At 38.6% G+C, this 13,667-nt stretch overlaps 2 protein-coding genes across 5 annotated transcripts; both read right to left on the bottom strand.

Annotated features, from left to right (window-relative positions):
• Positions 1–62: 62 nt before the first annotated feature.
• Positions 63–5,560, bottom strand: gabpa (GA binding protein transcription factor subunit alpha). 4 transcript variants are annotated; one of them, XM_027164653.2, is made up of 10 exons: positions 5,099–5,560; positions 3,628–3,733; positions 3,356–3,500; positions 3,196–3,280; positions 2,871–3,098; positions 2,300–2,494; positions 2,101–2,154; positions 1,730–1,858; positions 1,330–1,522; positions 63–788 (listed from the first exon to the last, which is right to left on the bottom strand). In XM_027164653.2, exons 2-10 carry the CDS (start codon positions 3,702–3,704, stop codon positions 530–532), a joined length of 1,365 nt encoding a protein of 454 aa, XP_027020454.1. In that variant the 5' UTR covers positions 3,705–3,733; positions 5,099–5,560; the 3' UTR covers positions 63–529. The 4 variants fall into 4 exon arrangements, with proteins under 4 accessions (XP_027020454.1, XP_027020456.1, XP_027020455.1 ...); XM_027164655.2 differs by lacking the exon at positions 5,099–5,560 and adding an exon at positions 4,813–5,054; XM_027164654.2 differs by lacking the exon at positions 5,099–5,560 and adding an exon at positions 3,873–4,806.
• A 373-nt stretch (positions 5,561–5,933) lies between these two features.
• Positions 5,934–9,563, bottom strand: jam2b (junctional adhesion molecule 2b). Its single transcript, XM_047814597.1, has 8 exons — positions 9,169–9,563; positions 8,878–9,023; positions 7,828–8,015; positions 7,779–7,780; positions 7,620–7,726; positions 7,420–7,536; positions 7,252–7,279; positions 5,934–7,180 (listed from the first exon to the last, which is right to left on the bottom strand). Exons 1-8 carry the CDS (start codon positions 9,294–9,296, stop codon positions 7,111–7,113), a joined length of 786 nt encoding a protein of 261 aa, XP_047670553.1. The 5' UTR covers positions 9,297–9,563; the 3' UTR covers positions 5,934–7,110.
• Positions 9,564–13,667: the final 4,104 nt, after the last annotated feature.

The following is a 13,667-nucleotide window of genomic DNA, read 5'->3' as shown; positions in this document are numbered from 1 at the left end:
TTGGATGGGAATGTGTTTGTGTGTGCACAAGCAAGGTGTGTGAGCCATTGATCAGACCTAGCTATTCAAAAAGTATCTCTTTATTTCCCCCTGGTGGACAGTTAAAAGTACCTCACCTTGAGGGGAGGAGTCAACCTCAAAATAAAAAAAGAAAAACATCATTTAGAAATGGAAAATATCAAAATACACTGCCAGTTTGGCTATCAAAAACATAGAGTATATACACAATGGAAATGCAGCCATTGCTACCCTGCAGTCAGAGAAGAAGCATACACAAACTCAAAGCTCAAATATGATCATTAGTAATTTCATTTTTTCTCTCAAACAGACACACACATCTCCAATCATGCTCTCTTATTGGACCTGCTATACTGTCCCTTAACACTCACTTATATATATACACACACACACACATTCATAAAACACACATACGCCCATTCATAAATGCACTTGTCCTGCCCAAAGTCTTTGCCCATGCTTTGCTTTGCCCCTCCCTTCTCCACATTACATCTCTCATAGCCCCTCCCACTCAGCTGTCCTTCTCCAATGTGGCAGCGGTGGCCAGCGTAACAGTGGTGACTGGATGTCCCGTTGCCAGGGAGACAGTGTTGACGGGTTGCCCGATGCTGTGCAGTTGTACCCGTGCCAGTTTCTTCTGCTCGCACTCCGTCACCAGGCTGTTGAGCTCAGCAGCACTGTAGCCAATCAGAGTTCTCAGGTCACAAACAAATTTGTAGACGAAGCGCTTGCCCTGCACTTTGCTGATCATGTCTCCGTCATAGTAGTATCTGTGGGAGATATGGATTCAGCCAGGATGTAGTAAGACATTAATAGGCACATTAGAAAAGGACAAGCAGAGAGACAGCCATAAAGAGCTTACATCCACAGTCTAGAAACCTCATGCTGCATAACAACAAATACAGATTTGTTTCATTCATACTGCATTTCATAACCTAAATTCACTGCAGCTACTGATCGTTATACAGAGTAAAGGCATTACGGCAAGTATGAAATACTTGAGAAAGATTGGTTGACTACATATCAGCCAATTACATGTATATATACACACACAACATATTAATTAACTTAATGAACCTACTTCAGACTGACCAAGTAATAAAGTAGTGATGCTAAGCACGGCAGATAAAATACATGATTGTCACACCCTTACTAAGTTTATACAAAGGTATGCCATGAATCAACCGTTGTATGTCTTCAAGGGTTACATATGTACTGTCACTAAGCTGGGGGGTTGCCTAGTCTTGTTCTAACCATGTTGACAGAAAACACTGCCACACTTCCATAATAAAAATAAGGTTTTAAACAAACCTGAGGGCTCTGCTGAGCTTCTCATAGTTCATGGTGGGTTTGTTCTTCCTCTGTCCCCATTTCTGAGCCACCAGCTCCGGCTGGTTGAGTTTAAACTCGCCCTCCTCCCCAACCCAAGAAATGCAATCCCTGGCATCCTTATCAGTCAGCAGCTCCAGCAAGAACTGCCATAACTGAATTTGTCCATTATTACCTGAGAAGTGTGGCATACACAGGCAAAAAGCATTAGGTTTTGTCAATGAAAAAGAAATAAAAACTTGCTTTCAATTAATAAATTTTGACCTGTGCTAACAAACATCAACACCAATCCTTATTAATATAAAAAAAAAAAAGCAACCCATGAGAGTTGACATCATTTAATTTTGCATTTTTAAAAGCAAGGGTTCTCATTGTCTGTTACCTGTACGGTTTCCAGGGGAACTGCGTTCCTCTCCAGAGATGCGTGGAGCTCGGGCCACTTTGTTATGCTTCTGCACCTTAATGGTTGTGGGTGTGGCCTGTTGTACAGGTGCAGGGATGATCTGTACAGCTGGAGGCGCAGTGAAAAACAAATAGAAATTTAAATGAAAGTCGTCAGGAGAGACCAAGCATTAATTTGTGTTAAAATAAATGAACCAAATAAACATTATCTACCCTAACTATACATATCTATCATACTGCTGCCTTACTGATGGCTGCATAACTGACCATATATTCACAACCAGTACTGTCAATAGTGAGAAAACAAAACTCAAAGTCCCAGCTCAAGCTGATCACAATGGAGATACCCACGCTGATCAATAGTGACGGTAGCTTCCTGTCCCTGCTCCTGACTTGCGAGAACATCTGCAACAAGTATGAAAAATAAATCAAATCTGAAATAAAATGTGACATTCATATCTTACACAGAAGAAATTATTTACTTAAAATAAAATAATCAATTTACGTAAAAAATACGTTAACACACACATGCATTACATTAGATACTCACATTTGCGCAGGAGCTCCAGGTGGCTCCACAAGATCTCTCCATTTGGCACTCTCTGAAGAAACTCCTCTTGGCTGAAGGCGCACAGTTGCCGACCTGGAATGTGGATGCCTCCCACCTCAATCTCTTCAATGTTGAACTCCTTCATCACCCATACTGCCCAGTGGATCACCTGATCTGCTGTCCATTGTACGGGGTCTGCCAAAATTATAGGGCGATAATATTAGGAGACAATATTTGCAACGCAATACGTAAGATGATACAGATGCAATTTATAACAAAAAGTAACAAGAATAGCAATGTGGTTGTATGAACAGCATTAAAAGGTTATATACATTTATAGTAATGGAAAATAAATAAGACATTTTACAATACATACAAGTAATTAATATTAAGTATAAATATTTCTATTTTGCGCGGCCTTTTTTTTTAAACTAATACTAGCTAGTTGGTGAACACAGTGTCCCATTTACACATGAAAAAAAGAAGTTATGAATCAATAAATTCATCTAATGTTATTGGTTGGATGGTAAAATCAAACAGTAAAATATGATCTTGTGGGTCTAGCACTCACCATAAGGAATACTGAGTCGGACCTGCTCCTTCCGGTAGCCCTCGAGTGCAGCTGCCCATCGAGTCACCTGTTCAGAGGTCTCATCTGCAATAGCAGCTCGCTCCACTGCTATCACTTGACCATCCTCCACCAAATGAGCCTCCTCACCTGTAGCTGCGTCAGGATCTATCACCACCTCCACTGTCTCTACTGGCTTCACTATCTCCAGTATATTCAGCTTCTCCTCACCTACATGATATTTAAATGCAACATTAGATTTTGCAGATATGCCTCTTCTCTTCTTGTAATGAACACGGGCACGTATGACACAGGTGCATGCACATACCTGGTTTGGTGATGATCTGCACACTGAGCTGTACTGTGCCATCGGTTTTCACACCCTGGTCAAAAAGGCTGTGGTCAGGGTGCAGCTGCAAGAAAGAAATCATGGGTAAGTTCATTTACACCTTCACAAACACTCAAGTGATAAATATATAAAAACCCACATGGATGTCCTGCAGACAAATGTCATATCCATCCAAAGCAATCTGTAGCCGGGGCTCCAGCAACTTCTTCAAGTTACCAACAGGCTCATTGATGTCAATGTCCTGAGTGATGAGATCACTTGCTGTGATGGTGTGCTCCTCAATCCTACAGAAACCATATGCATAAATAGAACACTAACGACACACAGCAAACACTGATTTATAACATTCTGTAAAAGCAATCACTCATCTTTGCGGTCGAAAGCAGGAGTGAGGGGAAAAAATGAACTCACCCTTCTTCTAAGCATTCTTGTTTTTCTTGTCCATCAATCTCAATCTCAATCATCTCCTCAGCCTCACTTTTTGACATTCTACCAGTGATGTTCAGCCACCTTCAAACTAAAAACAGGACAACTAAGTTTTTTTATATATCTTAATTTAGAAAATGGTCAAAGATTATAAGATACAATAAGAAAAAAAAAACTTTTTAGAATGCATAGCCATGTTTAAAGTGCCTATTTATTTTTTGATAACATACATGCCAAGTATGCCTTTGTGACCTTGTATTAGAAAGTAGACAGCCGTGTCCATGATGTTCACTTAAATTCCTCTAAACATGGTGGTTTATTGTGAGGCTCCATGAAGGGAGCGGAGCGGAGGAGGCTGCTGAACCGCCGAGGCGCCTCTCTGAAGCCCTGCAACTCGTACGCAAACCCGAGGCTTGGCCAGTGACTAGGCCCTTCACGATTATTTACAATCGAACTGACACACAAATGCCATAATAAACACTCATAAACGAGCACAAGAGTCTGTTCGGCTGTACTTGTTATTATTCAGTAGCTTAGCACTGTTAGAAAACGACGTTTTGAAGAGCGAGGACGAGCGAGAACAAGCAAACGTAGTTGCCATATTGGAGACGTTTTGAGTTTCAAAATATAAGAGTAAAATTATGTAAACGGGGACTTTTGGAAACTTTTGAAACTTTTAACCGATCGCTACATATCGCACTTTTGATTCTGGAAAGTTAGAACGGAAATGGAAGAAACGGAAACAAAACAACAGAAGGGCAATGTAAAAGCAGCCGGAAATCCTGGCGAAAAGTGCGCGGCGCTGTCAGACTTCCGAAAACGGGCTGCAGATATGGGACGCGCGAAATGATCCCAATTATACGGAAAGTAAATGTAGTCTGGAGGTCAAGGTAACGATATTTCAGTGTTCTAAAATGCTCGATTAAAACGTACCTGACCTTTGTTTACTTTACTGGTTAGCTTATCAGGACAACAAGCTAATGAGAAACAGACACGCCTGGTAACTCATGCTAGCTACTTATCCAGCCGTATGACAGCGTAAAGCGACAACTTTGCTATTTCACCAGCTGTGATTGCACGTTAAGTAAAACTTATTTTCCGCGTATTTTAATGAACCTTAACACCACAGTTCTGTATTGCACCACATCGAATATCTTATAGATACCCCACCTGGTATGAAATCACTTAGTGAGTAAATACGTGGGCCGTCAACATCCACCGCTAGCACAGCAGCTAGCTAAATGTTAGCACAGCTGCTAGCTAAATGTTAGCTAGTATGAATGGTAAACTCTCGTGATGCTAACTAGCATTAGCTAATAGTGGAATTTTTAACAAAAAGCGGGAAACGCAGCTCAGGCCAGAAATAACAACATAACAGTTTTCATTTAGATGATTAAATTCTACATAAATGCACGTTTAAACTGAAGAAATATAAATGAGTTGTATTATACTTTACCTCTGTTGGGAATGGTAAGTGTTGTAGCTTTTAGAGTTTTGTTTTTTTCAGGACTTGTGTTGTAAGCAGCTAGCTTAGTGTGTGCTAACTTCACTAAATGTTCATGCTAGTTTTTGGTGAGCAGTGCGCTGGGGGCGGGGATGTGGAGGAGGCCTGTGTGAGAGCCCACAGCTCAACAACAGGGTTTATTTCAAATAAATCTTGAGCCAACAGCGTTTACTGACTTCACGGGATTTTAGATACATGGTTTGATATTTGTCACGAATTTACACTCTTTACACGATTTGGAAAGTTTGTTTTCTTTTATCTGTCATGTCTGTGACGTCCACAAGAACTGTTTATTGTACAGTTTTACAGTATATTCATGTATCATAAAGCATAATTTCTATTTAAGTGGCCAGTATTTTGCTAAAATGTTTTTTTTTTTGTTTTGTTTGTTTTTTTAATGCTGGCCACTTTTCTGCATCCTGGTTAAAACTACTATGCTCTTAGACAGTATCTATGAATAAATCATATGTCTGCATTTTTGAGAGTCACAAGCAGCTGGAACCAAATTCCTTGTGTGTAAACACACCTGTCCAATAAACCTGATCCTGATCATTTAGGAAACATCCTCAAAAGTCAAACCCAAAAACATTAGCTTCGTTATCAATCTGGTTTAAAGAGTCACTAAGCGAGATTGAATTGTCCTATTGTAAGAGGTTTATATAAAAGTACACACCTATAGATAAAATTATTCACCTCATAAACAACCCATAAGTAAAAACTATTTTCATCATTTTAACATTAGGAAAGTTAGCCAGTTTATTTGTGATTTATATAAGTCAGTTTTTATCGTGTTTAGAAATATGTTTTGACAGATCATAACTTTCATCCTGGTCACAGGTTTGATCCAGATATCAGTATATAATCACAGGAATCCAAGATGTGTCATTTAAAAATCATGTTTTTACATCAGGGGTATTTTATAATCTGCTGGAAATTGTGCATAATGAATAAAATCAGTTGAACATGTGCTCTTGGTGTGTTTATTGCATATTTTATTTGAAATGAAGTCATCCACGAACAAATCCTTTTTAAAAAAAATCGTTCTTACCAATTCACTTCCTTTTTTTCACACACAGTATTGCAATAGTATAAAATGACAGGATTTTCTCAGACTGTAAAAAAAAAAAAGACCACTAAGAATAATATCACATCCTGCACATTAAATGAAACATAACAGAAGGACTAAATAAACTCTGAGAAGCACATAATGATTATGACTTGTTTACAGTGAAAGAGTTTAAAAAGGTTATGTGTGATTGCTCCTGCTTGGCCTGAAGTGCTAAAAACTAGCCACTAACTGGTGGATCACAGATTGTCTGTGTACATTTATAAGGGAAAATTCCAATATTTAGGAATATTAGGGAATCTCGGTTTCAGGTCATAGTTGGTGCACATAGATTGTTCCAGTAAGATCAAACAGCAACAAAGTGTATGGTGAGTTTAAGAAAGGTTGAAGATCCATGAATCAGGACAGCTGGTAGTTCATCAGTTTCTTTACCTGTAAACCTAATAAATTGCCACTCCATTTATAAGCATGCACCAGCTTCCACTATGTACGTCTTGGAGAACCATTTAAATCACAAAGGATACTGTGTGCTTGTAGTGTTTAGGCTGAGTAGAGAAAGCAAGCTTGATCAGAAATTAGAACATAAGTGAAGTTAGACTAAATCACAAAGACATCTCGGATAGCTAGGGTCATTTAAATATTTGAAACATATCTTTGTTCAGGAAATATTTTGGAGGTCTCAATTTCCAAATAATTTCTATGATTGTTTCATCAAGGGAAATACAATTAGGACTGTTTTTAAGCCTATAACTAAAATAAATATTTTTAATTCCTACAGTATTGGGACTAAATTCAGTCCAAGAAATGGAACCATTGATTTTCAAGCCATTTTATATGTCTTTTAAATCAAAGATTGAAGATAGTTGAGCGAAACATTAATCTGCTGGTTTTGGAAATGTTAAGTTTTGAATACACAAACAACACAGACACTACTTACATCTGCTTGAGGGCTGTAGTTCACAGGGTTCCTAAGAAGAAATAAAAAGTATTATTATTATTATTATTCATTATTCATTATTACTACTACTGAGAGTATTACCTTTTATATTTTCCTATTTTCCTTTCCTCTGTTAAAAAATGCCAGAATACATAGTGATTAAACCAGATCACAAAGTAAAGACACAGAAAAGTATGAAATTATATTTTAAAAATTGAGGTTTTTTTTTGTTTGTTTTTTTTACTGTAATGAATTTGACAGAAGACTCACTAAAGGAGCAGCAACAGTAGCCTTGAAGGCAGCATAGACAAACAGCCAGAGAGGAAGAGAGCAATAAGAGAGCATCACACACTCCAATTGCTATCACTAATGTCATGTTCAGTTCGACTGAAACACACAGTCACAGCATATGGCATTACTGGAAAACATGAACACTCATGCTGAGCTCCATGAATCATTTTCTAACTTACACTCAGTAATGTTCATATGTTGACCCATGCAGCTCTTTGGTGGCCCAATATTGTTAAAGGCCTCACAGCGGTATTGTCCTGCATCAGATTTAAAGCTGTTGTTAAGACTGAGATTAGTTATTAGTCAAATCATCAGAAAATATACAACTAATACTGCACATCTATACTACAAACATTAAACTGCTGTGGTTTGATTTTTAGAAAGTACCAAGGTGTGTGTTTTGTTGTCTACACTGTAGTTAATGTCTGGCACATGGGCTTTGCTCAGGAGCCTGTTGTCCTTGTACCAGCTGTAAGTGACAGGGGGGACAGTCAGCTTGTCCTTACAGTGCAGTTCAACCTCAGAGCCACGTACTGCAATCTCAGGCACGTGGCATGACAGAGCATGAAGAGGAACTGATCATGGGATACAAGTAAGTTTAATACTTAAATATAAAAGACAATAAAAACTAAATTAGATATTACAACAATATCAGATAAAGCATTACAACATTTTCAGGAGAAAAACCAAACACTTAAAGTATTCAGATCGCCTTCAATTTTATACATTTTGTTATGTTGTTGCCTGATATTGCTTGTTTAAATTAACATTTTTCTCATCAATCTACACGCAGTACCACATAATGAGAAAGTGAAAACAGAATGCTGAAAGTCTTTGCAAATGTATGAAAAAAGAAAAACTTGAAAGTTAGCTCAGGTGCCTTCCATTTCTCTTGATCATTGCTGTGATGTTTCTACACCTGTATTGCGGTCCACCTCTGAGTTAGAAAGGCACACATTTCTCTATCGAAGGCCTCACTTCTTTTAGAGCAAAAAAAAAGAAAACATTAATTTTTAAAATTAAAATTTCAGACATTTCTAGAGTTCTGTTTTCAATTTTTCATTACGGATACTGAGTAAAGATTATTGAGGGGGAAAAAATAAATTTTAACGATTGTAGTAACATAAGAAAACTGAAAAAAGTCTCTATAAACCTAGAGAAACTGGACATTTTTAAACATAAATGGACCCGTGTAATTATGTACCTTGAACTGAAAATGAACCGATTAGTTTGGAATATAGACCCAATCCCTCTGTAATACAGTTTATTGGACCATCTCAACATGTCTTTTGTGTTATCTTTCTATTTCCTTTCCTTTTATTTCCCCTGTCCTGCATGTGATTGGGCCATTTTCACTGTCAATGAAATTTTTAGTTCATTGCTTGCAATAATTGAATATAATGTATACAAATAAAGGTATAGAAAGAATAAGCCCACCAAGCACATTGAGGGAAACTGTGACCTCCGCAAGGCGGATCTGGTCTTGACGAGCAGTAACTTCACAGTGATAGATCCCTGAGTCTTTCTGATTAACACCATGCAGGGTCACTGTCGCTCCATCAATCGATGCTCTGCCTTTAAATAAGCAAAACAAACAAAACACCACAGTTTATAAGGTTATAAAAGATGATAGGGAAAACTCAGGATAAGATAATTATCTGTTTATTATACAATCTTGTTCTTAATAAAGTTTTTGTTAAAAGACAAAACAACCACATGTTCAAAAACTCGCCTGCAAATTCACCATCAAAATAAACATAAGACACATTTTGGCCTTTCTTTTTCCATTCAATCCTTGGGTTGGTCTCTTTTTCCGTCTGGAACTTACAGGACAGAACAGCATCTATTTTCATCATAAGAAATAATGTGACATTAGCGCTTAGACTATACAAGGCCTAATGTGTTTGAAACACTGAGCCACCTCTACATACTATAGCCAATGCTGCTAATCAAAACAAGCTTACTTACTTTTATTTTATATAAACCTTCATTTTGGGGTTGCTGGTTGTCACAATTACTGAAGTTAAGCCATGAACTGTGTGAGGGAAAAGAGGAATGCATAATCACTCAAAAATATTTTTTGCACTGTGCAGAATTATCATTTTAATGCAAGAAAGAGGAGGAAGGACAATTCAACAGAAATGTATAGCTTTATCCTTCCCTGCTACTTAATTGTTGCTAACTGCTGAGCTGGGTCACGAGCTTGTTATTTAAAATAGGGCAGAATGAACAGAATATAGACAGACACCCCATGCTACCCCATCTCATCAGATTTGATCGTGTTGTTATAGCTACTGTTCCTGACCCTAAAATGTAGGACAGTGCACTTAGCAATAATTGGAGAAAGTACTATTTTTATCAATGCATATATGCCATTAGCCTAACTCACACAAAATACAACTTCACATACTTTCCCATGCTTGTTTGGTCTGTGTCAGGAACAGGGATGCACTGGAATGTATGTGTGTCTGATGGATGAATTGGGACAGTGGTAGAAGGACTGCAAAGCCTGACTAGATAACCCCTGTCCTCTCTCTTTTTCATTTTTATCAGGGTTATAACCCTGTCCATAATCTCAAAGTATGTAAACACTAAAACATCTGTGACTGAAACAAATAGTGGAACAATAAAGTCATTAAAATAAGGTTGGACTGTAAAAGGAGCCTTCTTTTATATTCAGTATGTAACTCAAACCTGTAGTGAAGTGAAGTGAAGCTGAATCTAAAATGTCTCAATTCACATCTCTCAAAAATAAATAAATAAATACATACATACATACATACATACATACATACATAAATACATACATACATACATACATACATACATACATACATACATACATACATACATACATACATACATACATACATACATACATACATACATAAATTTGTAGATACATTATCTACAGTATACAGCCAGACAAGGGGCAATAAACAAAGAAATCTGGAGGGCCTGTGGGATGTAGTCTGATCAGCCTCAGATTCACTTCAGAGGGTCACACTAGCATTATTCCTAAACCATTCCTGTCCTCTCATACAGAAGAGTCTGTAGTATTGGCCAAAGCTGTAGGAAGAAGCCTAAAATAACTTATTCTAATGCAAAGAACACTAGACAGAAAAACACTAATGAAAAAAATGTCCAGATGCCCAGTGCATTAATCTGTCAAAATAATTCCAACTGTTTACAATAGTTTATAGTTTAAATTAATGTGTTATATTGTGACATAGATCTGTTTTGTTATGTACTAAGTTATGTGAATGTCACGGTTACAGTGTATGTAGAAGCCATGTTAAGTGTATGTCATGTGACCGTGGGAGAATAGGGGCGTCAGTAATTATGTAAGGTTAAAATACCTGTGTGTAGATAGGTGATCCGAAACACCATGATCCGAGATAGGATTGTGGTTGGCATATGTGATGCTAAATTGTCTGAGAAACTGCAGCTCAACCCAAATTTGGATTTAGCTACAACTATATTTCAAGTGAGGAAGCACGAGGAAGTAAAAAAGCAACAAGCTGTTCTGTGGTCAGCTTATTTGCCAGGACAAATAGATGCACTTTGTAAGGGACAGGCTCAAAGAAAAAAAATCTTTTCAACATGGAAGCCATTATCAGCCTCAGTCAAAAGAGTGCAGGAAGTGTGGCAAAACCCCAAAACAATCATGGACTGAATGCCCAGCAAAAGACGTTGATTGTAGAAAATGTCAAAAGAAGGGACACTTTGTGGCTGTGTGCAGATCAGTTCAAAAGCTGGATTCAATTGAAGAGGATGGAGCGGTTTATCTTGGGGCTGTTGACTATCCACAGTCATTCACATGGACTGAAATACTTACCATAAACGGCAGCCCATTGTGTTTTAAAGTGGACACAGGTGCATCTGTGACTGCGATCCCAGAATCAGAATTCACACTGGACAGATATGGCAGACACTCAGCACCGCGCCACTCACTTTCGCTAAACTTACCCAGATGTATTTAAAGGGCTGGGTAACCTTAAGGGGAGTACAAAATTAAGCTGAGAGACAATGCAACACCCTATGCCCTCTCTGCGCCGCATCGTGTAGCCATTCCTCTCCTGGCCAAAGTCAAAGAGGAACTAGACCGGATGGAGAAGATGGGAGTCATAGCCAGTGTTGAATTAAACTCAGATTTAATTTCAGCATCATCCATGTCCCACGTAAAACCCTGATAATAGCTGACACCCTGTCCAGAGGGCCTCTTCCAGCCACAGCTACAGAGGCAGAGCTAGACTTGGAAAGAGAATGCAAAGCTTATCTGGACAGTGTAGTAGACAGTTTGCCAGCCACACCGAAAAAGCTGGAACAGATTAAGACTGCACAAACTTCGGATGACATCTGCAAACATCTCAGCTGATACATTGCAAATGGCTCTCCGGGACACAAAGATGTGCATGAGCAGCTGCTATCCTACTGGCCCAATCGGTCAGTCTTGCAAGAAGGAAGAGGACTGCTCATGAAAGGAGAGAGACTTATAATCCCTGAATGCATGAGACCTGACATCTTGCAGAGACTGCACCAGGGGCATCAAGGTATCAACAAATGTCTAGCTAGAGCCAGAGAATCAGTCTGGTGGCCAGGTATCACATCTGCAGTAAAGCAAATGGTCGAGAGATGTGAGATTTGTGCATGCGAAGCTCAAATACCAGCTGAGCCTCTCCTCAAGACTGAACTCCCAAGCAGACCATGGCAGAGAGTCACGGCTGATCTTTTCCAATTGCAGAATGGGAACTATTTAGTCACGATAGACTATTTCTCACTATATTGAAGTTTGCTCCCTGCAGGGCAGAACATCAGCAAAACAGACCATTGCCAGATTTAAAGCTGTTTTTGGCAGATACAGATGTCCAGAAGTGCTGGTCACGGACAATGTTCATCCGTTCTCCTGTAATGAATTCCCTCAATTTACACAGGACTATGAATTTACCCATGTTACAAGCAGTCCCTGTTACCCCCGAAGAAATGGGGAGGCGGAACGGGCCGTCAGAACTGTGAAGTCCCTTTTAGCGAAAGAGGGAGATTTCCACAAAGCTCTGCTGGCCTACAGAGCCACTCCATTGGTGCATGGGAGCTCTCCAGCACTACTGCTGGGGAGGAGAATCAGAACACCAGTTCCAGTGTTACAACAACAGTGGCCTGATCTTGACAGATTCAGAGAAAAGGATACAGCCCTGAAACTGCAACAGGAACAAACATTCAATTGCAGACACCATACTCAAACCCTACCACCTCTCCAGCCGGGACAGCATATATGGATTAAACCTACAAGCACAAAAGGGACAGTTGTTAATAATGCAACTACACCAGGTCCTTATGAGGTAGAGACCCCGGATGGAAGACATCTGCGACGCAACCGTTCACACCTCAGGAAAGTTCCGGTGCTTCCTGCACCAGGTGAAATGATAATGACTAGGTCAGGGAGGCTGTCTAAGGCTCCTGAGAGACTAGACCTTTGAACGTGAAACACGTGCATATACACCACAGAGTAAAAGAAAAAAGCGTCCTAATTTTCTGTTGGAAAAGTTAAATGTTTATTAGGAAATACATGTTTGATTTATTGAAGTTTGCATTAACTTTTTTCACCGTATTGAACTCAAGCTAAGCGAACGCGCACATTAAAAAGACACAAATACAAACTTCAATATGAACGTAAGAGCCACATGAGACCGGGCAACAAGCCGCATGTTGCTCGGGAGCCACGAGTTGGCCACCCCTGATCAAGAAAGTAGAATAAAAAAGGTGTTGTCTGATTTCATCCAGTTAGTTGTGTCCTTGAATACAGAGTATAGAGGAACAATACAGGGGTGAGTGCAAAAGCACATATTTTTTGGTTGACCGTATAATCACTAAATAATAATAATGTATTTATTGAGAAGCAGTGTTGTTGATCTTGAGCAAATCACTGTTATACAGTGCTATATTGAAACAATCTTCAAATGGATGGAGAATTTTCTTGTTTTAAATTCAAATCTATATTATGCGTGTAGCTCTTTTACATAAAAAAGTCTAATTAATCAAGTTGAACTAACATAATATATAATATTGATTTGTAATTATTGAAAGAAATTACCTAAGTTCCTGCACAGTTAACATTCTACCAAATCAATATACACCATACAGACAATTGTGTAAAAACACTGTTTATTTTCGACAGAAAACATGAATAAAATATGCACTTATTAATATTATAAAACAAAATTGTCACA

The sequence above is a fragment of the Tachysurus fulvidraco genome, chromosome 6 (genome assembly GCF_022655615.1).
Source record: "Tachysurus fulvidraco isolate hzauxx_2018 chromosome 6, HZAU_PFXX_2.0, whole genome shotgun sequence".
NCBI lineage: Eukaryota > Metazoa > Chordata > Actinopteri > Siluriformes > Bagridae > Tachysurus > Tachysurus fulvidraco.
The sequence above is the reverse complement of the archived record's forward strand: the minus strand, read 5'-3'. Positions and strand labels throughout refer to the sequence as shown.

Coding starts and splice junctions, on each gene's coding strand:
- jam2b (XM_047814597.1), bottom strand. CDS start 9,296: ATGATGAAAATAGATGCTGTTCTGTCCTGTAAGTTCCAGACGGAAAAA. Junction 7,537..7,619: donor ACATATGAACATTACTGAGT/GTAAGTTAGAAA, acceptor TGTGTGTTTCAG/TCGAACTGAACATGACATTA. Junction 7,280..7,419: donor CTACTGTTGCTGCTCCTTTA/GTGAGTCTTCTG, acceptor ATTTTTTAACAG/AGGAAAGGAAAATAGGAAAA.
- gabpa (XM_027164653.2), bottom strand. CDS start 3,704: ATGTCAAAAAGTGAGGCTGAGGAGATGATTGAGATTGAGATTGATGGA. Junction 2,155..2,299: donor CCTGGAGCTCCTGCGCAAAT/GTGAGTATCTAA, acceptor TACTTGTTGCAG/ATGTTCTCGCAAGTCAGGAG. Junction 1,859..2,100: donor TACCGTCACTATTGATCAGC/GTGGGTATCTCC, acceptor CTGCGCCTCCAG/CTGTACAGATCATCCCTGCA.